At 41.5% G+C, this 26,157-nt stretch overlaps 3 protein-coding genes across 12 annotated transcripts in view; 1 reads left to right on the top strand and 2 right to left on the bottom strand.

Annotated features, from left to right (window-relative positions):
- The window catches only part of LOC121181818 (unconventional myosin-IXAb-like), a 141,662-nt gene extending 141,301 nt beyond the window's left edge, over positions 1–361 (bottom strand). For all 9 annotated transcript variants that reach the window (XM_041037983.1, XM_041037975.1, XM_041037979.1 and 6 more), the window contains exon 1: positions 71–361. The gene's annotated coding sequence lies outside the window, so the exon portion shown is untranslated. The remainder of the gene's footprint in view (positions 1–70) is intronic.
- Positions 362–6,636: 6,275 nt separating this feature from the next.
- On the top strand, positions 6,637–10,244 carry psma4 (proteasome 20S subunit alpha 4). 2 transcript variants are annotated; one of them, XM_041037985.1, is made up of 9 exons: positions 6,637–6,711; positions 7,408–7,438; positions 7,724–7,766; positions 7,949–8,111; positions 8,264–8,341; positions 8,483–8,571; positions 8,715–8,845; positions 9,556–9,679; positions 9,978–10,244. In XM_041037985.1, exons 2-9 carry the CDS (start codon positions 7,436–7,438, stop codon positions 10,130–10,132), a joined length of 786 nt encoding a protein of 261 aa, XP_040893919.1. In that variant the 5' UTR covers positions 6,637–6,711; positions 7,408–7,435; the 3' UTR covers positions 10,133–10,244. The 2 variants fall into 2 exon arrangements, with proteins under 2 accessions (XP_040893919.1, XP_040893920.1); XM_041037986.1 differs by having other exon boundaries at positions 6,645–6,711; positions 7,411–7,438.
- Positions 10,245–13,863: 3,619 nt separating this feature from the next.
- On the bottom strand, positions 13,864–25,476 carry oaz2a (ornithine decarboxylase antizyme 2a). Its single transcript, XM_041037988.1, is given in 6 exon segments — positions 13,864–16,259; positions 17,041–17,126; positions 17,691–17,863; positions 19,487–19,567; positions 19,569–19,635; positions 25,270–25,476. Coding segments are annotated over 6 exon segments (735 nt in total). The 5' UTR covers positions 25,467–25,476; the 3' UTR covers positions 13,864–16,128.
- Positions 25,477–26,157: the final 681 nt, after the last annotated feature.

The raw sequence follows: 26,157 nt of genomic DNA, 5'->3' as shown, positions 1-26,157 counted from the left end.
GTACTACTCCGTGTTATTGACAGCAAAACCTACAAACTGTGTGGACTTACAGAGGGTGAAAAGAGCTTACCTCCTCCACTGTGCCTTCAGTCCGCTGCTCCGTAAACCTCCCCGCTTTAAACCCTCTTTTTTTCTGACGAGGAAGAGCAGGCAAGCCGTGCGCCTCCTGTCCAAAAAAACTCAGGCTGATTTTACTGCAGGGAAAAACGCTGTCGTGCGTAACAGTCCGCACCACGTATCCGACTGCTGAAACCTCCAAATGTGCTCTAGATATGATCCGGTTTTTTTGTTTCCCTTCCCTCTCTCTGTGCTGTAGTCCTGAGAGCTTCTGTTTTGAGTCCTCCCGTCACGTCGCCCTCCTCCCACAGCTCCTCTCTGCGCCGCTCTCTCTCCTTTTTCTTCTACAATCGGCGTACCGTGTGTGAACTCGCGCCGCGCGTCCACGTACGCCGTTGGGTGGGAGCTATATAGGCCTGAGTGTGTGTTATGGGTGGGTGGGATTTGGGCGGACTCTCCTGTGGAGCAACAGTAATTGTTTTCAAGTGAAGAACTGGCAATGCAATTCGGATTTAATTTTAGGTTTGATAACAGGCAGTGTCACTCAGCACATGACTGACATGTGTGTGTGGGGTGTGGCAAAGAGTGTGGACACCCACCCGCCCCAGCCCATCCCATCCCAGCCCAACACACACACACAAAGATGCATGTACCTGAATCAGTTCCAGTTCCTGAAATGATTTAAAGCGTCTTTGAGGTTTTCTGGTCAAATTTAGTGACTCTTTTTTTCCCCCTGTTATCACATTTTATTTACAATACATGATATTCCACTATGGTGTGAAGGCGTGTATTTCAGATTCTCCCTCTAAAATTCATTATTTATAGAAATACTACATACATATAATGAGGTGCTTGTTTTTGTAAGGAAAACAACAGCATCTCAATAAAAAATGCGGCACAAAGAGGCTGAACATGTTTTCATTTCTCTTCATTTGTTAACTTATTTATTGTTGTTCAGTTTGCCATCCAAATTATACAGAACATTTGTTTAACGTTGGGGTTTTTTTTGCTATACTTTCTACTGGAAATCATGCAATATTTTCACACTGATGTGAGCACAAAGACTGTGTATGTAGAGGCAAGTTGAAAATGATGGTTAATGTTTTTCTTTTGGTTTTCCATATGTGCTATTCAAAGATGTTGCGTCTCATAATTCTATGTGGGATGGGCCAAATGTTTGGTTTAAATAAAAACTTGTAACGGTCTCTGTGCTGCACGAGATGACCGTAATGTTGATTTAATTACCACTGCTGTCAGAGACCTGTTACCAAGAGATGTAATTATGCGCAAACACTGACTTGTGACGCCACAACAGTTTAGTGACATCTCTCCTGATGTTGTTTTTATAGATGAAAGACAGAGGAGTTTTAATTCTAACATTTTGTAACCACACTAACCAAATCACTTTGATCTGACACATCACAGCAGCTTTTCAATGGACTGCCTGATGTCATTCATGCTCCCCAGAGGCTGTGCCCCTGAGTTTAGTACTAGTGTCACCATGAGGTTGACATTTCTGTTTTTAATGAATTAATTCAACAACAATTTGAAGAATTGCAATGAAATTTCTTGCCAATATTCATGGTGCTTTGAGGATGAAACCTGCTGATATTTGTGATCTCATGACTCTTCATCTTGTGCCATCGTCAGGTCAAAGTTTTCAATTCAGTACCTGGGTTTATGACCAGATTAGACTGTCAATTAAAAACACAACAGCATCAGTCATTTCAGCAAATGCCCCAAAATGACAATGCCCTCTAGAGGCCAAAGTAATTATAACATTTGCATGTGAGGAGAATGGATGGGGAATCAGTGCATCAATTGTGTGTCCTACTAAATCTATTTGATGTTGTAGTTGTAGTGTATAGAAATTTAATTTTTAGGAGCTCGTCATCACAGCTAATCTGAATGTAATTTTTATATCTGGAGTTTTTTTTTTAGTGCAGCTGATATACATTGTAATTGTTATATGGATTTGACTGTAATATAATGTTGCTGAGGCATCTGCACTCCTGCATTTTTAAAAAAAAATCAGTAATCACAATATAAATAAATCATGTAATTTGTTTTGCTATCCTTGACATTTTGCACACTTTTTCTTTATCTTTGATTTTTCTTTCAAAAACTATGATTGCAGATTAGTGATCCTGATATGTGGCAGACTCAGACATGTTCACAAACTGCCGGTGGGTTAGGATTGGCAGACTTACTGAAAAACAAAAGGTCGTTAAAATGTTGTTCCATCTCAGCCTGAGGAGGTAGCCCGGCCGTTTGGTGGCAGCAGTGTTTTGTAATTGGGGGATTCAAATGATGGCTTTAGAACGTGTCCTTATCGGGGTTAAGGAATGAGAGATAATGAAGTGGGTGTTTGAAGTTGATTCATTTTTGTTGCAGAAATGATGGAGTATTTCTATGAGTTAATTGTAAAAATGAGTAACAGGTTTTTTCCTCTGCAGGGCATGTGTTGACAACTAGCTCCCTGTGAGTCATTACTCCCCTCACACGACACACCTCCTTGTCAAAATGGATTTGTCAGTTGAAAGGTCAGTGTCATTTCATTTTTGTTATCTCCGTGGGGGGGTTCAGTGAAATCCAACTCTTTTTGAGGTGTATAGAAATAACACACATGCTGAATCTTCAGTGAATCTAATTAGAGAAGATTTAGCAGCAGATCTCAGATTAACTGCCCCAGGGCTTCTTACTCTTGACAGACAATACCTGTGCTTGGCAGGGGATTGACACTCTTTACCTTTGAGAGTGTGTGAGGGAAGAAACAGATCGCACACACTCCTGTGGCGGGTTTGAAAACATCCCACCTGTTTTTCACAGGATCGGTTTCCAGCCTGGTGACATATTTACCAGCCAGACATTTTGAAAAGGAAATCCTCCCTTCGGCCCTGAAAGTTGGAATCCAACTCCGTGTCGAGGGGCCCTCGGCGAGCACATTCAGGCCAGTGTCGGTGTCCAAAGTGACAGGAGCTTCACATAAAATAACAGAGACAGTAGCTGAGGGCAGAGGGTGGGCTGATGGAGACAATAGACTGGAAAGGTTGAAATGGTGGGGAGCATAGCCAGGAGGCCAACAGGACTCTTCTGTCAACCAGAAAACCCAGATCGGATGAAAAAAAAAATAGTTTCCTCAAAAACAAAGACAGCAGCAACAAAGGGGCCTCTTGGTATTTTAGCAAAGCATTTGGACATTTTTGACTGTAAAGTGAGAGTCCATGTAAAAAAAAAAAAAACGTTGGATTTATTTCTATACTGATCCAGTGTAGAACAAAGTGTTGATGTTGACAGATTAGAGAAATAGTTTGACATTTAAGGAAATATGCTTATTTGTTTTTTTGCCAATGTTACATGAGAAAATTGATGCTAATATGAAGCTGCCTCTAGCAGCCAGTTAGTTCAGCTTAACATAAAGACTGGAAACAGTTTTGGCTCCTCTGAGTCTCCATACTGTACCATTGTGCCATTTCACAGCTAATGGTATAAGAACCTGAAACTGCTTAGCTCCCTGATGTCACAAATGGCATTAAACGACTCTCTCTGGTGAACAGTTTCTTTTTCTTCTGCAGGATTGAGAAAATCCCAGGATCATCTCATCCCCATCTGAGATGACACACCGTCTGATGCCAGTCCCAATTCCCAGCCATGATTCCTCGGACAGCCCGTCATTTCAAAATCCACTGCTAATTTTGCTTTGTGTCACAGTTTCCCAATTATGTCTGACGATGTGACTCCAGGCAAACTGTGTTACTCATGGAGCTAAGGACAAAAATAGAACCAAGTAGAAAAGGTAGATCCACTTGCAACAGCCTTTATCTGTTATTGTCTTAGTAATGTGGGAAATAACACACACAGAGGAACTGATCCTGGATTCTGAGAAGGAAAGACTTGCTTTAAAGCCCCCCAGCATGACACTTTCCTACTTTTTACCACTTTAATTCATTAGGAAGACCTCTTCAGTCTGAAAGTTGTAAGTGTGACCAGTGTCTAATATTTCATTAATTTTATCCAGTGTTTTGAATCCAGGAGAGGATCAGTTTATCCATGTGTGTTATTCTCCCACATTATCAAGAAAATACCAGGCTAAGGCTGTGGCAGGTGAATCTATCTTTTCAACTTGGTTCTATTTTTGTTCTTGGTTCCATGACTAACACATTCTGCCAGGTATCACATCATCAGATATAACTGGGAAACGATGACATATGACAAAATTAGCAGGTGATTTTGAAATGGTGGGATGTCTGAGCAATCATTACTGGGAACTGAGACAGGTATCAGAGACAGGTGATACCTGTCTCAGTGGTGCTGTAATTTCAAACAGTTTGGTAGCCTTGAGAACAACTTGGAGGACAACTTGAGAAACCAGGACCAAAAGCAGCCCAAGGAGCTGAATTTAACTGCAATAACATTATCGAGACCACGAACATGTGTCTTTTCACGTATGTTATGCAAAAATGAAAGTGAAACTTGCCCAAGCTTGATTTTAATTGATGGTAAAATTTGTCGCATCAGTTGTTTGTGTATTTACACCTTTGACAGAAGGCTGGTGGGAGGCACTGGTGCACTCATTATTTTTACTTTGAGTCTGCTTGGTAGCTAAATACACATGAAAGTGAGATGTTACAGAGATAGTTTGACAGAATGGCTGCGTGTGTGTAAATGTTTGGTTTATCTGTGGATCCATGCCATCCTCCTCAGGGTGATTGGTGGCTGGCCATCCCGGCCTCCTATATTTCAACCTTGCTGCTGGGCACCTTTTGCCACTGCATTGAGTTTTATAGTGGCCAATAAAAATCCCTTCGGAGCAGGCCTCCAGCTCTGGCAGCTAAATAATGATTACAACAACATAAGCCCCTTTAGTGATACCAGACAATTAGAGGCCAGAGGAGATTGGTTAGTTCACATCCATCACTCAGCTATAAGCCTGTATGTCAAAACAATGTGGCTATTTGCTAAAAGAGATTACTCCTGACAAGTCATACAATATGTTTTGGGTTCAGCTCAAATGTTCAAAATTACAATCTGGAGTGAGAACAATGTGAAACCTGTGTCAGAGGCCCTAAAAAGATAAATATGCTGAATGAGATATAAACCCTGTCCAGGAGGACCCGTGAGCCAGCAACACAAATCAAAATGCAGTGTACTACTCATCTCAGAATAAACACTGTGGTGTTATGGGTTGTTTTTTTGAGGTGTTGCAGCTGCAGCTCTCTACCTCCCTGTGCCAATCCCCAGAGAACAATGTGAGGATGTGATTATTTTTGATAATCTCAAGGTAAGCTGCCAGGCTTTGGCAACCCCGGGCTGCACTGCTGAGAGGAAAACCTCAAACAAGAAACAAAGAGTTTTGTTCTATAATGCTACAGCGCTGTGTAATCATCTGACCGATGTATAAATCACTGCACTGAATCTCATCATACGATTTCTCCAAAGTAAATTCTCCATTTTGTTGAATTAATCACAAGTAATTCTCCTTTGACAAAAGAGTCTCTCTTTTCTTGTGTCCTAAGGAATAAACAGGATGTGAATATGTCATTATTCATTTGAATCATGACGTGTGCTTGGTTTCATGATGAACAAAAATAAGCTGAATAAGTTTTCAGTTTCAGTAGCAGCTCCTTCATATTACCAGCTGAAAAACGTTAGCCAACACTGGATTTAACCAAAGCTCAGTTTAAACAATGAAGAAAAAAAGATGTAGATCTTAGCACATATCTTTCTTTGCTAAATGTTCCACATTTGTGAAGCAGCAATAATATTATAATTGAAATAAATAGAGGAACAAGAAAATCACCAGCATAGTGACTGAGTGCTCCGTCTGACTGAAAAGCGACCACACACATACTGCCACCACCTGACCAGGGAGGTCAGAGGTCAGAGATCAAAGGTCAGCTACAGAGCAGCACCCCCACAGAGAAACTCTACAGAGCTGATTTACTGCACTAAACACAAATCAACCTGGTTCGGCAGCTTGCAGGACTTTTACACAGATGCCAGTTCATCATTGGTCAGTGTTTTAAAACTCATTCACGGGCAGACTGCAATGAATCCCACAGTAGATGCTGCCTATCAAAGTAAATGAGCCTTGTGTTTTCCACAAATTCAAGGCAAGGGGGCTCCCTGGTGGTCAAAGGGGTTCATTACATAAATACATAGCTTGCTCACCCATTATCAAAGGGACTGAGATTTTAAGCCAAATATGACAGAAGAAACCAATGAAAAGCAAAACACAAGTCACTGTTTAAATTTAAATTCCTTTTATTTATGTCAGTATTGACAATACTGTCAATAGTTGTGTCAGTTTTATTCTCTTTGAAGGAAAAATCACCACCGACCCCTCACACCCTGGACACAACCTGTTCCAACTCTTGCCCTCTGGTGGGTGCTACAAAACACTGTTGACCAAAATAGTCAGACACAACAACAGTTTCCTCCCACATGCCATCACTCTTATACACAGCTCATCAGTCGTGGAATGACCCTGTAAAGCTAAAACTTTTATAAACTTCTAAACCTTGTTTACACAAACAAACTGAACATGTTTTCCACTAAGAGATAAACAAAGAAAGAGGCGCGCCACGATGCCGTCACCACCGCCGTCGTCGTGTGATGTCATCATAACGCGCTACAGCGAAAGCTCTTTAAGCGGTAAGCGTTTCATTTTTACAAACTAACATCACGTTTCTCTCTTATTTACCGTTTGTGTTAAAGTTTGTGTGTTCTTTCTCGGTGTGTGTAGTTGTGATATATTTACAAAAGACTATTTTTATCTGAGTGCGGAAGCGTCGGGCGCGGCGGAGGCTAAATTTTTTGTTGATTCATCTCCATTTGTGTTGAGTTAGATCAAGAAAAAATCAAAACGAGCGTAATCCTGAACAACCAAAGATACCAACAGCGACAATAATAAAGGACTTTAATACTTACCTCAGCTACCAGTCATCTGTTGTATTCGACCTTATTGAGTCTCAGATTTGTCTGTTTCACTTTCACTGACAACCAGCCGCAGACGAAGCGCATCTGTAGTTTTTATTTCTCTTATTTAAGATCTTTAACTCAAGTAAAAATGAAAATACCACTGTGTAGAAATTTTCATCTAACAGATATACAGAGAGCCCACCCCCACTGATATAAACGCGGTGGATGGTGGAATATTGTACAGCTGAAACTAATTATTTCCCTCCCAGATATGAATATTAAGATGAGTATTAAGTATTAAGCAGCATAAAGTGGACATTCTTAAAATCATACTTCAGCACAGTAGTTGGGTAAATGTACTTTCATTTATTTACCTCCACCATTATCTTCATGAAAATAACCAGATTTATTTACATATGTTTTCCACAGCAGCAGGGTTTGACTGCAGACTGCAAGAATGGTGAGTTAACTCGATTGTTAGGTGTTGATTTAAGTATTTGTATTGATAATGTTCTTCTTTCTTACGATATAACTTCCACACTCATCATATCATTCACTGACCCTTTGTGCCCAGTGTACAAACGTATCTACATTTGTTATGCTTCTCTGCTCATTAATTTATGTTTTTCTTCAAGTTGTCACCAATCTGAGTGTGCCTTTGACAGTACAATTTACAAACAGTCTGGTTTGTTTTGAAATTAAATCAGGCCTGATTAGCTTTCCTAACTCTTCTATTTCCTTACAGTCCCGTCGATATGATTCCCGAACAACCATCTTCTCGCCAGAAGGTAAAAATTATTGGAAAATGTAACTGATGAGGCTGCAAGTAGTTTATCGTGTGAAGGCTCTTAGTTACGTCTTTGTAGTTTTAAAATTATTTTACCCTAATTTTTTGATCTTGCTTTTTAAATTTTGTGCCTTTAATTTCTTAGTGCTTCCTCATCCTGACAGTACAGTGTGTCCTTTGCAGGGCGTCTGTACCAGGTTGAGTACGCCATGGAAGCCATCGGCCACGCCGGCACCTGCCTGGGAATTTTAGCCAACGATGGAGTTCTGCTGGCTGCTGAGAGGAGGAACATCCACAAGCTGCTGGATGAAGTGTTTTTCTCAGAGAAAATCTACAAGCTGAATGAGTGAGTTACTTCTTCTTGCATCTGAGAATATTTATAGTTTACAGGTCTACAACTTGAGATACTCGTGACTTGTATAACTGCTTACATCAGCCTGTGACTGCCATAAATGATCAGATTAGATTAGATTAGGACATCTTTCCATTTCCTCACAGAGACATGGCGTGCAGCGTGGCGGGAATCACATCAGATGCCAACGTATTGACCAACGAGCTGAGGCTTATAGCACAGAGGTGAGCTCTGACACTGAAGCTTAGCAGTAAAAATCATCTTGTGTTTTGTTTTGTTTACTGCAGCTAAATTATCCACCAAAAAAAAAAAAAAAAAACTCACATACATTAATGTCACGAAATGTGATTTTGTTGCTATCACAGGTACTTGCTGCAATACCAGGAGCCAATCCCATGTGAGCAGCTGGTCACAGCCTTGTGCGACATCAAACAGGCCTACACGCAGTTTGGAGGTACAGAAGCAGCAACACGCGATTAAAGCAGCACAATTATGTGTCTGTATTTCTTTATGTTGTGATTTTTACAAGACTAAAAAAGGTGAATGTGAACCTTCTATTACAGCATGCAGTTCTTTTATGTGTGTGTGTTCTCACAGGAAAGCGTCCATTTGGAGTCTCTCTGCTCTACATGGCCTGGGATAAACATTATGGCTTCCAGCTCTACCAGAGTGACCCAAGTGGAAACTATGGAGGCTGGAAAGCCACCTGCATTGGAAACAACAGCGCTGTAAGTCTCATAGACGTGCTTCAAAGCTCCTGCCCTAACCATATCTTTTAAAATAGGTTAAATTATTAAGGAAATCAGTAGGTTGGACACATTTGAATATTTGGCTTCACAGTTCACATAAAAATAAACTGAAACACTGTGCAGATGTGCTCAGAGAAGACTCAAATTAAAATTCCAGATTGTGGCACTAGGGGGCACAGCTGCACACAGTTTCTAAACACAGTGCTCATGACAAAGGCTGGATGCTCACAATAAACAGACATGCTGTGGCCTACTTAGTGCTTAGACTCTTGGGGCAGCTAATTGTGTAAGTCCCGATTCATGGTGGCTTTGCTAATCTCAGTGGGACTCCACAAAGCATTGTGGGTAGCAGAGCCTCCTCAGAGCGTTGTGTAAACACTTTTGTCCGAGAGGCCTTAACAGTGAGATGAGTGCATTCACATTTAGCATCAGCGTCTCCACTGAGTTTACACACACCTGATCCGGACAGTGTTAGTGTTGTGCTGGACACAGGAGCTGACATGAGATTTGGCAGACGAGAGATGAGTCGACAGAAGAGGATAGAATGAGGTTTAAATGCAGCCACCGTTGCAAATGGATGTGAAGGCCATTTTTCATGTCTTCCTATGTAAATTCTGCAGCAGTGACAATAGGAGAATGGTGTCTTGGGACTTACTTTGTCTCTCTTTGTTTACTCTTCTCGCTCCTAGGCAGCTGTGTCTATGCTGAAGCAGGACTACAAAGAGGGAGAGATGACCCTTTCCTCAGCCCTCGCCCTCGCAATTAAGGTTCTCAATAAAACCATGGACGTCAGCAAGCTGTCTGCAGAGAAAGGTGCATATTTGAGTAGTTGGAGAGATGTACAGATGTGTCAACAGTCAACATTTAGTGGATTTATGGCAAACTGTGAGATTTCTTTCTTTCAATGTACAGTTCACATATACAGTATGCAGATTAGATGTAGCAAATCAAGGTTTCAATAAAAACATGGAAACACAATCACTTAATTCTTTACCTTCCCCTGTAAAATAAATTTCACAGTAAAATTTCAGTTTTTAAGGTTGTAGGTCTTAGACTCCCTGCATATGGCACAGCAGCAGATTCCTTACAGCCTGTGTGTTGGTTGTTTCAGTGGAGATCGCCACCCTGACCCGCGAGAACGGCAGGACCTGCATCAAGGTGCTGAAGCTGAAGGAAGTGGAGGAGTTGATCAAAAAGCACGAAGCAGAAGAGGCCAAAGCTGAGAAAGACAAGAAAGAGAAGGAACAGAAAGAGAAGGACAAGTAGTGACGCCTGTCCATGCTTTGTATTTTGTGTGTGAGAACGAATGTGGGCTTGTGACTGTAAAGGTAGAGTTGTCCAATATGTTTGCATGTGTTCTTTATTAAAGTAAATGAAATTAATAAACAATTGACTTGATGTTTTTTTTCAGATCTAGTTGTTTTTAATCAGTTTAACACTGACAGTCTGTCACATGTTCTACACTCACTGGCCACTTTATTAAGTACACCTTGCTAAAGACACCAGTTTTAAATGATTTGGTTAAACTGTGCTCATAAGGCCATGGACATGGTCAGCAACAATACTCAGATAGACTGTGGCACTTAAATGATGTTCAGTTGGTCATGAGGGGCCCAAAGTCTGTCAAGAAAATATCTCCCACACCTTTACACCACCACCACCCTACCATCTGAATGTTGCATCAGAAATCGAGACTCATCAGACCAGGCAACGTTTTTCCAATCTTCTACTGTCCAGTTTGATGAGCCCATGTGAACTGTAGCCTCAGTCTCCTGTTCTTAGCTGACAGGTGTGGAACCCAGTGTGGTCCTCTGCTGCTGTAGCCCATCTACTTCAAGGTTCGATGTGTTGTGCATTCAGAGATGCTCTTCTGCAAACTTTGGCTGTAACGAGTGGTTATTTCAGTTACTGTTGCTCTTCTATCGGCTTAAAGTAGTCCATCCAGAGGCCATTCTCCTCTGGCATCCACAAAGCATCTTCGCCCAGAGAACTGCCGCTCACTGGATATTTTCTCTTTTTCGGACCATTCTCTGTAAACCCTGGAGATGGTTGTGCAGGAAAATCCCAGTAGATTAGCAGTTTCTGGAATACTTAGACCAGCCTGTCTGCCACCAACAACCATGCCACTTTCAAAGTCACTTAAAACATCTTTCCTCCCCATTCTGATGTTCGATTTGAACTTCAGCAGGTTGTCTTGACCATGTCTACATATGCCTAAATGCACTGAGTTGCTGCCGTGTGATTGGCTGTGTTAACGAGCAGTTGAACAGGTGTAGCTAATAGACGGTGAGTGTATGTTGTACTGTTTGGCCATAAAAAGGTTAAAATTCTCTACTTTATTCATGATCCAAACCAGTATTATTCATTTATTTTCAGTCTAAAAATATCTGAGAGTTAAGTGATGTAACTAAACTGGGACACTGAGCTGAGTAGTTTAAGAAAATCTCAATGAAAAATTCATTTCCACTGCTTTTTTGCGGATTTACAGTTTAAATCTGTTTGGGATTAGAGCTAAATGTCTGCTCCAGGACAGAGCAGATGGTCATAATGTATTCTGCATGAATTGTGTAATGCATACTTTAAACTGTTATGAAATAGGAAACCAAGATTACACAGTGGGTAATCTGGTCATGTCTGAGCGATGCTGGGTGTTTTCAGTCTCTACTGTGAAACAGGAAGTTTAACTTTGCGTCTGATGTTTTCTTCTTGGTTCAGTCTGGTTGATTAGAGAGATTGTCAGTAAGGCCGGTGCACTTTTTGGTCATTATTTGGCAGTAATATTAAAAAGCTCGCATAGCGTCGCTTTCAGCCGCAGCAGGCAGGTGGTTTTAACAAAAAAAGCTCCAATAATCTTCTATACCCTACCTGCTCAGCACCAAACATCTGACAGACACGTTTAGAGATGAGCTGAAGGACACAGTGGAGCATTTAGCATCTTAAGAGCCTCAGAAGTTGATGGAGACCAAAACAGAGATAACAGAGAGTGAATATTAGACTTAAATTCACCGGATGGACAGAAACACAACTCCAAATGAGTGATTATGATGCTCTCTTTAGTTGTTCTGGAGCTTTCAGTCATATCACATGGTCTTTATCAGCTGATGGATTTTGCCACTGTAGACGTTCATATTGCAATATGACTGAAAGCTTCTGTTTGTTTGTTTGTTTGTTAGTTAAATGTTAAATGGTGTTTCCAAGGACGATCTTTTTGTGGCTTAAGTGTTTAACCTGAAACTATTTACAGCACAACTAGTGACAGTATGTCAGGACACAACAGTAGATTTTTCCTTGGAGCACATTACGTTTGATGTGATCCTCAGGCTTCAGTGTAACAGTGAGGTCTGCAGCGGCGTAACATCTCTTCACAGGGGATTAGCTGTTGACTGGCCGGTTTTAACTCTACTAACCAGACACTGGAAACTGAGATGCAAGGACATACGTGGGCAGTTTCTGAGAAATACCATGCCGTGAGTGCAGCTAATGTTGTAACCGCTTATCAGCCCCAATCTGAGGCGAGTTTATATAAAGTCAACATAAGATTAAGGCCAGGAGGGGACTATGTGCCTCTTGTCTTTTAGTCCAGGGGATTAGTGACACAGCTTGAGTGCCTGACTTTAGAGTTTCAATGCACTGTGGTGACACCAGTGCTGTTTGTGATGGGCGAATGGCAGGTGTACTTATACAAGACCCCAAGCAACAGGGGGGCCCTTAGAGATATAGATTAAATCGGTTTACAAGAGCCCAGAGACATATTTTATAATTGAGAGTGAGAGCACATCAGTGAACTTCTGATACCTTACTGTCCCAGAGGGCCTCCTAGATCTGCTGGGTTAGGCCTTTTAGCTGTTCCAGAGTCCAGGTTAAGGTCAAAGGGTGACTGAGCTTTTGCGGTACTGGCTCTTCGGCTTGGAACAGCCCGCCAGTTAGTATTGGGTCTACTGACACTGTGTCAGTTCTGAAAAGACATTTTCCACCTTCTTGTCTGATAGCTTCCATAATACAGCTGTGTTATGTTACTGCCAGTTTTGTTGTTGTGTTTTCTGAGTTGTTCAACTTGCCCTGTGGAGTTTTTGTGGTTCTATAGAGCAGTGTTTTCACTGAGAGGGTTCTTGTTTTGTTTGTTTTGTGCACGTGTTCGCTGGTGATGGGATACACATTCCTACTGCTGGCCTCACACACATCTGCTGACCCACAGTTTATGGTGCTAACATGCATTTGTAATCAGTCTAGGATTTTAAATATTAAAAATCAGCTTTCAAAAACATTTTATTTTCATCCAAAACATTCAGTAATTCAAGTAATTCACACAGAGCGATTTGATCAGAAACAGATAATAGAAAAGGAAACTCCACAGAGCATCTTTAATGTGTTTTCTATAGTGTTGTGTTTTCTGCTTTGATGGTAAATTTCCTAAAATGCCTTTTTGCTTATGTGTTTTGTTGCATGCAGATTAAAACTCTAATGGCTTTTCTCCTTGAGGAGGAGACAATAAAAGTTTAAAAACAGGTTGCCGCTATATTAGAGACGCCGATATAGCACAGCTGAGTCCATCCTGGCCCAGGCACTGAAAATAGATCTCTAGATCAACTGACTAGGGAGGCTGCTGCAGCCTCTGGCGGGAAGCCAGCGGTGAGCTGTAATGTGGTGTGCGCTGAGCTGGTTGGAGATTAGCGCCTGAGTCAGCTATCAGCTGAAACAGAGCTTCCCACAGCCACTGTTACTGTGAAGAAAAAAAGAAACAAAAAAAAAACAAAAAAAAAAACTTTCGTTTCCTGAAATCGACCTTATCCTCAAGCTCTGCCTCAGTGTTATATCTGTCTTAGTTGGACTGCATGGTGTTCTATATTAAAGGCCTTCCATTTTGTTTCTCAGTTTATAACTTCCTGTGTTGTTCCCTCTAACACTTACAACTACTGTACGTGTTAGTGGGGAAGAAAAGACACGACTAGCCTTTCGATAAGAAGCAAAGAAAGGAAAAAGAAGGAAACAGAATTCACCAATTTATTAACTTTTATTGTCCCTCGTCCTCGCCCCAAACATGAAAATTTCCAGAGTATACAAGTGTAGATTGTCATGGCTGCTAACTAATCACTGAAAACAAAAAAATTAATCCCTAAACTATCACAATAAACATTTAATAATTGTACGTACATAAAAATATACCTCTGAGAAAATTCAAATATTGACATTTCCTAACAGCTTATAGTCAGGGCTCAATCAGTAGCAATGAAGACTTGTATGATCTGAACACATGCAAAAGAAAAAAAAAAGAAAAGGCCCCCGCCCCTCCCCAACCCCAACATGAACAGACTACCATCATGTTTCTCTGAGGTGTGAAGTATGGCTGGCATGGGGAATGTAGGTTAATATTGCTTTACATACCACATTAGGTTTAAATTTAAAAGCAAGATGATTTAAATCGACTGCAGACACAGAGTGGGTTCTTTGGCGTTTTTTTTGTTCAGAGTACTAAAAACCACACAACTTAAAAGAAAAATAAAAAACCTGAGCAGGATCCCTCCTGCATTTTAACTCTAATTGCATATATGTTAATCACCTGAAGTGCTCCGGTTGTACCCTATGATGAGCTCATTTCCTCACTTAGCATGAGACTGAACCTGCATGGGATGAAGGAAAAAAAAAAGAAAACAGGAAAATGAACACATTCCTCAATAAGACTCATGAGTAAAAAACATTAACATTGCACTCTCCTCTTCTAGGCACAAAAAGCCCTGTTTCAATCGAGCTTTCCACTGGTGCAGGACAATACTACTGACTGACTCTACTGGGCTGAATGAAGCTGAACTAGCCCCAGTTTGTGCCTGGTGAATTACCATGACAGTCATGTCAAAGAGATTTAAACACCACAGTCTCCTAACCCAAAGCTGGAAGAACAGAGATTACATACTGTTCATACACAATGTGTAAGACATGAAACAAAACTGAAAAAGTTCTATTACCAGTTATATTTGTCTATGTTGATCTCCCATTGTATTTTATATCTTCATACAAAATAAAACATCACATAATATTATTTCTGACTACCAAGGGTTTTTCTAAAAATCAGTGGTTGATTACTTTCTGAAAAATTGGATGCTTAGCTCTGTAGCACAAATGCAGAGGTAATACACAAACCGGGGCTTCAGCTTCACTACATTGAAACCTTACCTGTACGTTTTAATGGAAAAGAAGTGGAGCTTTAAACCTGACCATCTCACGTCAACAATTATTGAGCTCATGATATTTGAAAAAATAAAAACACCTAAGTGTTTGTTGTGTGATGTACAAAGTGAAACCACAGCAAGGCCATCTTCCTTTCCAGAGCATTAACAACTTACACCAGAGTTATTGAGTAAGTGCTACCCCAGTTGCGACATTCAACACACACACACACACACACACACACACACACACACACACACACACACACACACACACACACACACACACACACACACATTGTGTCTTAGCTTTGTCACATATGGAGACTTGCTGCATATTTCTGCATTTGTGGCGAGATGGTTTTGGACAGATGAAAAAACAAAAAAACAAGTGAGTGACGTGCTGGAATGATGTGTTGACATATTTCAGGAAGAAGTGTAAAGAAATGTTTGTGTGCTTTAATGCTAATTGTAACAGATCAGGCTTTAACCCATCTATATTATAAAGTAAAACATAATTTTATTAACTATACCAAACCCATGATTCCATCTTTTTACCCCCTACCAACACAGCTTGCATGGTATACAGCACACAAAGACAAACCAAAGTCTCTTTTCTTATAAAAGGTAGAAGCTGTCAGACGAGAGATATGCTGAATTTTAATGTAAAACACCACCTTCTCCTGAATGTCTAACAGTTGTTTGTCTTGTCGATGGCAACACAAACAAATAATGTGGCCAAGAGAAGAACCGCCAAGCAGGAAAAAAAGGAAAGCCCCAATCCCACGACGCATGTGACAACTTAGTTCAACCTTCACCGTTCCCTGTTTCTCCAATCTGTAGTTATCCCCGGGGAAGTGAAAGGAGGGAGGCGGGTGTGTCTGCATCACATGGAAATCCTACCACTCCAAAACACCCCCTTTAAATCACAAGTCTGTAAAAGAAAGGGTGACACCTCCCAGTCAGTGATGAAGCATTTCTGAGGGGGAGGAAGAGCGAGAATCGAGCTTGAGCGAGAAAAGGGTAACAGGCGTGTTTCTTTTGGGGAAGGCAGGGAGGGGGGGGGGTGGGTGAGGGAGGTGTCAGGAGATTGTGTGGCAGTCACTCCTCGTCTGAGCTACTGCTGTCCAGAGAGTAAACCATGAAGGCCAGATCAGGTCGGGCCGGTACCATGGGGTTACCCGGCTTCACCATTTCAAAGCCCATGTAGTGGAACGTCTTGATGATGGACACTGGGGAGGAAACAAGAAGAAGAAGAGTGTTCAGTGGTTCTACTGGGATTACATGAATAATAAAACCAGTCTGTTACATGCATGATAAACCATTACTCAAGTCTGGATTGCAAACTGGGCCCAAAAAGTCCCTGGTTTACTGATTTGGTAAACCAGGGCATTACTACTTTATACTTAGAACCTGCACACACCTGTACTGGTCTTGTGAAGGTATTTTCTGTATAATATGCTTCATGTTGTTTATTATGCTTAACGTTGAATTTGGTCTCTGTTCTGTGTGTGTGTGTGTGTGTGTGTGTGTGTGTGTGTGTGTGTGTCCATGAGAGAGATCTGGCTGCAAATTCTGCTTCAGGGACCATAAAGTGATGATTTGTGGTTTTCGGGGGAGCTACACTCTGGGACTGTTTCTCTGGTAAACAACAGCCACGAGCACTGAGCTTCGTGCTGCTTACCATACTATGGACCCTTTTCTTTTCACAGTCACTGTTTTTACATTTCAGTTTGTGTGGATTTTGTGGATTAGACAAAGGCTAGCCCTGCTTCAGGTCTTCACACTAGTCTACACCTCGGTCAAGTTCAGTAAACATGGACTCAACAGTAAATGTTTGTCCTGGGGCCCCGTAACTGGTTATTCCAGCCATGTACACACGTGACATTCTATAAAACATCCTTTATGTACCTGTAAAAAGTATTTGCATCTTCAAATGGAAAAAAAGAAGCTGAGAAACAAACGCTTCCTCAAAAAACAAGCAGTATTTAAAAAAATAACAGGAGCTCTTACATCGATCCTCTCTGTTTTTATGGAACCACAGGAACACATAGTTAACTTTGAGCTTCTCTTCCGCGAACTCGAGCAGAGCAGTCAGCCTGAGGATGACATATGAACACAGAGAGAGACACAGAGTCAGTCGGTGAACGAGGGGAGAGGGGACTGGCGATGACGCACATAAAGTTTTTTTTTTCCTCTTTACATAAGCGCTGCAACTTTACATAATAATGCAGTGGCAGCTGTGAAGCTGGGTGCTCATTGGACTGTCTCTGTGACCACAGCAGGCAAGGTGACTCTGTCCTGGCATTGATTACAGCCACACACAAAGGCAGGCAATGAAAACAGAAACCTATTAGCAGCCTCCTGAATGTGTGGCACACTGGTAGCCTAACATATGATGATAACAAACTCTCATTTACAGTTTAGCCCCACACGTTGTTCAATTTTAACCCAGTTCATTCCTGATATTGTGCAGAAACAGTTCATCTGAACATAAATGATGGTTGATTTCTGTGAAACATGTCAAGCCAGGATTAAATGAGAGAAACCAAGACAAGAGGTGCACTGGGATTATTAAGGAATACTACACAACACACACTTTTAAGAATCAGTTCTCCCCTTGTGGGCTTCAAAGGTGAATCTAAAAAGAAACACATCCTTACCCCTCCTTGCTCCCTTCCACCAGCGGCCCGGCTGTTATTTCCAGGAAAAGGCTGTCCTCTGATAGAGCCGTATCCCAGGAGGCCGAGCGGCGCTCGCTCAGTTGGTAGTGGAAGTGGAGAAGAGAGGGGTTCCCACTCACTGAAGAGACCTGCGTCACTGTTAACTTCTCATCCTGGTTTCAAACGGGGAGTGTATGTTAGTTTACTGCTTCAATTCTATTCTTCAGCATCAGTGGTAAGAATCATTCAGCAGCAGCAGATCTTTGACCAGCAGAGGATCAAAAAACAAGGACCCTTAAAGACTGAATCCACAATATGGCCATAAGAATTTGAGCTATTGTAAAATAAATAGTGGAATTGTTTGAATTATACCATGTTGTTACCCACTACAACAATGGGGCCTTAAAATTTAAACAGCAGATAATCAATAGTAAATTGATGAGTGTGAAGAAAGCTCTCTGCACTTTAGAGCAGGAAGTGGTTGTGTTTGCTTGGGTGTCTTGAAAAAGCTGCAGAGTGTCATGTCTGCAGCAAACAGGTCCTGTACTCTAACTGATGAGTGGTTTGACAAAACACTTCTGCTTTTACTGACCTGCTTAGTTACTGATCTTCAGATATTTGTCATGCATATCGTTCTGTGGCACATGATAGCTGCGAATGAGATCAGAGTTGGTGATCTCTAAAATTTAAATGCGTAGCCTGTTAATTTGGTACACTCTTTTACTCCCTGCAGCAGCTCTTGCATTAAAAGTTTTTCTGTTTTTACTGGATCTGATGTTGTCCTAGTTATGTAACTCTCACGTAAATATGAACACAAAACTCTGTGTCAATATTTGCAAAAGTTTTCTGTTCAGTGTTATCTGATGAACTGGTAACGCTAGAAAGGGTTTTTGCTCGCTGAGGACAGATGAGGACCTTAATATGACGGTTGTGACTGATCTGTCTGATCCTAAATCTCTAATCCCCCTGGGGACAGTCAGTCACATGTCTGGGGTACAACTTGACACGCGTGCGCACACACGCACACACGCACACACACACACACAGCAGCTTCAGTGTAGAATTTGTCAGAGAGATCAGATCACTTTCCTAATGTACTGTCAGCTATCTTGAATCTTTTTATATGATCTTTTTAGACGTGAATAAATTTATGTTATAAATCTTGTGGAAACCAGATGAATGGAAGAACTCATGCACTAAATCCACTGCAGGTGCAGATGATGAGTAGTAGACAGATTAAAGGGTTTTAAGCTTTGAATTAAAAAAATGAAAATGAGGGCACTACTCATTATCAAGGTGTTCCTGTGTTTAGTGCACTGAGTCAGAGTGGTCCCTGAGGGATGAAGCACTTAACACAATTATTGCCTGAAGTGCTCCCATTGAATAGGAACAACATGTGCCGCCTCTTTTATCTATCCCATTGTTGCTTTTTAAAACAACTTTTTAATTTATAAAATGTATCTGAAATAAAAAAAAAACCTTTAAAATACCAGTCTGGGACAAACATTTATATCAGCCAACTTCATCCAACTGTCCTTTAACAAAGCTGAAAGAGAAAGTGTGACCTGTGTATATGTCACATTTACAGGAGTTCAGACGGTGTGTTTTCTCGTTATCGCAGCAGCTGACAGGTGACAATTATGGGCCCGATATTTGCCTATAAACACTCTCCCTCTGTTATGGTGAGCAGCATTTTGCATCATATGTTGCACGGTTGCAAACGTTACCAGGAAGCTTTACAAATGCTGGACTGCAGCTCTCTGTGTGCGTTTGTGTGTGAAGTCGAGGACAGTCACCTTGTGTAGTAGCACGCCGAGAGAGTGATCCCTGACAGTCCCTCGCCCACCCGGGATCTTCAGCTGTGGGTGAGGGGCATCAGGAGCACCACAGAGGCCCCGGAGCCTGAGGGATGGAGCTGGGCAGCAGAGACCCCGCTAACCAGGAACTGCAGGGAGAAAAATGAATTGCTTAGTGTTTCAGTTTGTCTCACTGAATCTCATCCTTTGTCCTTTACTTGCTTTAAGAAAAAATCCCGATAAAAGTCACATAGAATGAAAACAGATTTTCTTGCTCCTGTCTGATAAAAGCAAACAGTCCTGGTTCACAGTGACCGTGCATTTCCTGAGAAGCTTAAATGAAGAGCTGCGTTCACTGAGACAACTATCAGCAGCAAGCTTGCCAAACTAAACTGTATGGACACTGTTGGTGTTGGCTGCCTCCATAGCTGTTTTAGGAGTCCATCCAGTGTTTCAGGACTAGGTCAGAGTCACTGAAGCAACCTGGAACATAAAAGCTGCAGCTGCATCGGGACATTTAAACCTCTATTTACATCCAAAATTACCTGTAGAGTTTTTTAAGAGCTAGCGACAACATTTTTATGAATGGATCCACGTTTTGTTTGTATCAAGCATGAGGACTCACATGCCCACGCACAGATACTGAAGAAGATTGCTCACAAGTAAACATGGATGTAAAAAACAGTAGATATAAACAGAACTTTTGTGTGTTTCCAAGAAAACTCCACAGGGCATCTTTAACTCAAACGGACAGAACTGAAACTGAAACACATGATGACTACTCCTGCTCTGCTGATGTAAACCTCTAAGCTTGTTGCCTCACGCACCCACAGCCCCACAATCACTTCATTAAGCATGTCCCTGTAATTATAAAATATTAAAAAAAACCTGTGGCAACAAGCCCCACCTCTGCAATACAGAGGACAGCCAGAGGGAATTAACATGCTTATGCTGCTTATGCTGTTTGCTCATGTCTTTCAAACATAACCTGGAACAAAGTGTACTAAATCCTCCTGTTTGACCCGTGAAATATATTTTAATGTTTGTATCAGGTGGAAAACTCTGCCAGACAATCAGAAGCTAACTGAGGCGCAGTGGCCCTGAACCTGAGTCTTGATGGTCCAGTTAGGCAGGTCTGTTTGGCTACACACACCGATGCATAAACATGCGTGTCTGTGTGTGTGTGTTGTGGCTGATCGGTGTATAGATCTCAGCATATTTCTCCAACACTGCGACCACAATTCAAACAAAGAACAAAGCCAACAGACATGTGATGTGGACCAGCTCTGCAAATTACTGAATTACTTCTACCGTGTTTGAGTCCACTGACTCTGCTCAAAACCCTTCATAGGCTGTTTGTTTATAACACAGACAAAATTAAAGCCAATGATTTATAACTACATTCAAAGAGTTCTTGACAGGTTGTGCATGTGGTGGAAGGCATGTATCATAAACAAGCACATGATCTGTAAACACCTCTGCAAATAGCTTGCGAGGCTTTCGGGAACACACATCTTCAGCGTTTTGAGTTACAGTCAAGTATCTCAAACCAGACATGATGGCAGCCGGTCGACGCTGCCAGACAGACCGCTGAGACGGGCCTGGACCTGAGGGCTCGGGTACTCATTTTCTTAAACTCTCCCCTGCCTGGATCTGTTTTGGTCTCTGAGATACTCCGGCATCTTTACAAAAACCTGACACCTTTACACGTTCTTCTGTCTGAAACTGTATCAGTTAGATCGAAATGTTTGTGAGAAAACACTGATATATAAGAGTCAAGTGCCACAGACAGACATTAGCTACAAGCATCTCTGTTTTTGTGAGAGGGAGGAGGTGTGCCAAAGTTTCCCTGCCAACCAGACAGGTAACCTGAACAACATGTACTGCACAGCTACGAGCCAAGAGAGTGAGCAATGGAAAACAAAGCTCATTGTGCCTGGTCTGCTCACTTTGCAGCAGCACATGCACGCAACCTTTCCCTGTCTCATCACTGTCGTGGTTCTTAATTATGCAGAGACAACACGTGAACTAATGCAATACAACATGGAGGAAACCTTAATGTTTCCTTGGCAATAATTTATTATTCTATTATCAGCTTTCTTCTAATTTGGTGAGCCATACCTGGTTGTTACTCTACTACTTCACTTAGTGCAGTTGTGGAAAAAGTGTTCATATCCTTTACTCAAGCAGAAGAAGCAGAGCTGTAGCAAATGGCTGATTAATCAACTGAAAGAAAATTAAGCAGTCATGACACACAGGAAGCAGTAATACCCAGCAGGTGTTGCAATCTACAGGAACCTCCTTTAAACACAGTTCACTCTGTAATGAGATGAATGTTGGGAGTGCACCATCAAAACAGCCGAGAGTTTGTCTTCATTTTTATCACAATAACAAAACCGATAAGGACTGTATGGCGACGACAGGTAGGACGCACATGGAGGGAGAGATAAGCGTGCTTGCCAAGATGTCAAGACCTGCTTCTCTTTTTCCATCTTCCCTTTCAGGGACAGACAGAAGAGTCTGTCCTTGATGGAAATGCCAGCTTGTTTTGAAAGGCAACACTCTCGTCCTCTGACATTTCAGCCACACTAAGCAACCCACTCCAGCTGGAGAGCTGCAGCCCCCCAATAGGCCACGAGGTCACCCTAAAAACAGAATATAGGTTACGTTTTTAAAGAAGGTCGATTTGATGGGTGAAACAGACTCTGGGCACCAACATGACGGCCAAGCACACTCGCGAGCCTGGGCTGTATTAATGTGCCAGTAGGGGTTTAATCATCCGTGTTTTGCAGTGAGAGTTAAAGATGCCCTGTGCGTCATTGTCCAGTTCTGGCAGGAGGGGTGAGGACGTGTGTATGCAAGAGAAAATTATTTTATTTTTAAAAAGGATGAACGCTTTCACTGGCAGTTTGCACTTCCTGAGCTGTAAGTTGTTTTGAGAACTGATTCAGGTGAATTGTTTGAGGGGATGAACGGCCCGGGTTGGCCCGCTGCTGAGGCAGAAGTTTGGCTGACAGCCAAGAAACACACAACTCAACCAAAACAGGAAGTGCTCTTGTAGGTCCGCCGAGAAAACCGAAACACACCAAGCCATCTTCTGACATCGCAATTACCAGATTAGTAATGGAAAAAGACTCAACTGAAATCCAGAGTGTCAACACAAACAAGCTTATTGGCCCAAAAAAACCTGTGGTGAAAATTATTTAGATATATAAACAACATGTTGCTGTATGCAGGAAAGTAAACGGCAGAGTTCTGAGGCCTCCTCCGACCCCTGGACGTTTGGCAGAGCAGTGTGTCGGAAAAGATGTCGAGACAGAAACAGGAAAGGCACACGTGCTCTGAAACCTGAGTGTGGACGGACGTATCCCTGTCAAAACACATTGCTCTGACCCCTGGACCCAAACTGCGGCTTTGCACGGCTGGTCCGTGTTAAAGAAAATAAAAAATGCTCCTTTTGTTGCTCTGCAACTTTGTATGCAGAATTAAAATTCATCTTCTAGGAAATGGTTCCCTGAAGTAAAATAACTCAACTGTGAAAACAGGCAGAACTAATATCACATCACCCCTTACACACACACACACACATACATTCTCCTGTCAGTACAGGCACAGTTCGGTAAGAATTCCTGATCTTATTAACACAGCATTTGAGCCTACTTGTCTATTGCCTGTTGTGAAAACATTAGTTTTGGCAAGAAACAACATCAACCTATTTCTCCCGCAGCAGAGAGGAGGGTGTGTCTGGCATAGAACTATCTGTGGTGGTATGTGTGCACTGGGTGGTGCACCAAATGAAGTGCCTGCCATACTGTATTTCAGCAGATGACCCCTGCAGTTGCCCCTGCTGCTCCTCATTCAAAAACAGTTGGATAACTTGGTTTTCATCTGTCTGGTGTTCATGTCACAATAAGTGAAAAAGTAGCATGTTTTATTTACTTTATACTCATCAGAAAGTCTAAATATTGACAGTGAAAATAATTATATCTTATATGTATCTATTTTTTTTTGTAAGGGCAAAGGTTTTCTTTTCTGGTGCATTGTGTTCATTTCAAGTGTGTCTGCTACTCACTGATCACTTATGTGTGGATGCTTAAGGTCTGTATCACAGCCTCGACTGACATTAATGGCTGCGGTCGACAATTCAGGATGCCAGCTGAAACTGGCTGGCACCCTTAATGTTTTGGTTTTGTTACGGAAAATTCAACAGCGCGTTGAACCAGAATCTTCCAGCAGCCACAGCAACCACTGAAGAGATCTGCCACTTACAGGGGCACTTAGTTACACTCAGGTAGCTCAGGTTAGATAATCCAACTGTTTCTGAGTGAATGCACCCCGTACTCCTCACACACACGCAAACAAACAGATTCCATTGATGCTTGAGAAGTGAACCAGGGGAGGGGGTTATGTAACCAGGCTGATGTAGGCCAGTTGATGCCTTTAGCTGACTGGGCCATAACAAGTCAGAGAGCTAAAATAGTCCCTGCTCTGGCTAACAGCATCAATGGTCCTCTTTCCCTCTCCTGTCTGTGTGTCAGATGATAAATCCACAAAGGGAGGGCAAAAACAAAGCTTATCTCTCTGTCTGTGTGCAGAGACAGGCAAAGAAAACACACAAGGCAACAATTTAAACATGCAATCGCTTTTAAAAATAATTATCACATCATAAAAAGCCACATTTACAACCACAGTGACAACAAATTCCTATAGGACAACTCTGGTGACGCAAAAGGAGAACATCCAGTGCAAAACACAAGCAGCAGTTTAAGGTCACAGCAAAGTCACTACTGGGTTTCACAGGCACACTGTTAAAAAAAAGGAAAAACTGAACATCTTTGTCATGGACTAGGTCTTTTTTGGACTGTTGGTCAGACAAAGCAAGACATCTGAAGGCTTCAACTTGGGCTGTGAGGAATGTTTTGTTATTTTGCAGACGTAACAACTAATCAAGAAAATAAATGGCAGATTTTTTTTTCATTGCAAATGATCATTGGCAGCAGCCCTAAGGGATTTAAATGAATAAATGTATTGTGGCTGGGGTTTAAAAAGTGGTCTGGCGACCTGACATGGCCTTGCAACCCCCACACCCATGAGAATAATCAGTTTAGTAATCAATTAGTGGATCGCCAGAAAACTAATGTGCAAATACTTTGATAATTGAATAATCATTTGTTTTAAAGGAAAAAATCGTTCAGCTTCTCATTTATGAATATTTTGTTTAGTCTACGATCTCTGGACTGAGTCTCTCTGTGTTTTGGTCTGTTGGTAAGACAAAACTTGACATTTGAAGACATCACCATGGGCTTCAGGAAGTTATTATCTGACATTTTCTGGCACCAAACATTAAAGAAAAACATTATGAAACTGCGCCTGTTGCATTACTTTTGGTGTCCCGCTAAGACAATGTTTGGCAACTCCTGTCTCATCTCAGCCTCAGCATCCAACTCTGTACGTGCAGAGACACTAAAATAACAGACAATAAGCTGTTTAGCATGAAGATTTCAAGTCTGCAGACATAAAACGATCCCCTCTGCTCCGTGTCGCGTCTGTTTACAGCGGCTAACTGGCTGTCACTTTGGTAATTTCTCGATTTTTCTCCGCTCTTTTCCTGCGACTTCGCGAGCTTCCTTCAAGTAAAGTCAAACTATTTTCACACGCCCGACACTTTAAAAGTTGACCTCAGGCCAAACGAGAGACTCAGGTTAAACAAACAAGCCCTACGACCGTCAACAACAACCGTTAACGTCCGTTTGTGATGTTTCTAGAAGAATATTAGCTCCTACCTTTCCTCGGTGTTCAGCATGATAGCTTCGAGGAAACACGGATCTTTACGTCCCTTTTCACAGCCAAAGCAATTACTATTCAACAAAAACTCCACAGAAAAGTTCACCATCCGCAAGTTAAGACAAAACCTTGTGGAAATAAGGGGTCTCTTGCGCGGCTGTTTATGTGGGAAGGAAGGATTTTGACACAGCAACATTCAGCAGCCAGACTACAAGCAGCAGCGGCAGGACGGCTTATTTATAGATGCAGTTAGGCATCATGGGTAGTTACGTCACACCGTGTTTTTTTTTAACAGGAAAAAAAGAAAATAAACTAACATAAAACGGGCAAATCTCACATATAACCATTTATTAAGTGTCCTGTAACTTTAATGCTGAGAGTTTTAATTTATATTATTGTAATATTCCAATAACATTCATATTCCTACATTCAGAAAACTGACAACAAACACATTAGTTTAAGTAAGGGCGTGGGAGTGGGGGGTCTGTTTGAGGTGAGGGTTAATGATTATTAGGAAGTCAAGCAAGCAAAGATGCATGCTCATCGGAAAGAGACACAAAATGACCACAAACAGATGCAAATGACCATAAAGAGACACAAAACAGCCACAAACAGACACAACACAGCAACAATGAGACGCAAATGGACTACAAAATGGGAAAAGCGGAAATGCTCAGATCATTTAAGTAAAAGCTGCAGTACTACACTATTATATATTACCACACTATTCCATTACAAGTAAAAGTATAGCGATATTAGCGTTAAATTTTAAGCACTCAGTTTTATTATTAACAAAATATTATAATAAATATAATAATTATTAATAATTATTTCATTACCATCTTACTGAATCATGCTTATTGCTGTTTTAATATGTAAGGGGGACA

Source organism: Toxotes jaculatrix, chromosome 5 (genome assembly GCF_017976425.1).
Source record: "Toxotes jaculatrix isolate fToxJac2 chromosome 5, fToxJac2.pri, whole genome shotgun sequence".
Taxonomy (NCBI): Eukaryota; Metazoa; Chordata; class Actinopteri; family Toxotidae; genus Toxotes; species Toxotes jaculatrix.
Note: the sequence above shows the minus strand (reverse complement) of the source record. Positions and strands in the feature narration are given on the sequence as shown.

What these genes read in the sequence shown, in the direction of transcription:
- psma4 (XM_041037985.1), top strand. An exon ending in AACCATCTTCTCGCCAGAAG is followed by an intron (nt 7,767 to 7,948) that starts GTAAAAATTATT and finishes TGTCCTTTGCAG; the next exon opens with GGCGTCTGTACCAGGTTGAG. An exon ending in AAAATCTACAAGCTGAATGA is followed by an intron (nt 8,112 to 8,263) that starts GTGAGTTACTTC and finishes ATTTCCTCACAG; the next exon opens with AGACATGGCGTGCAGCGTGG.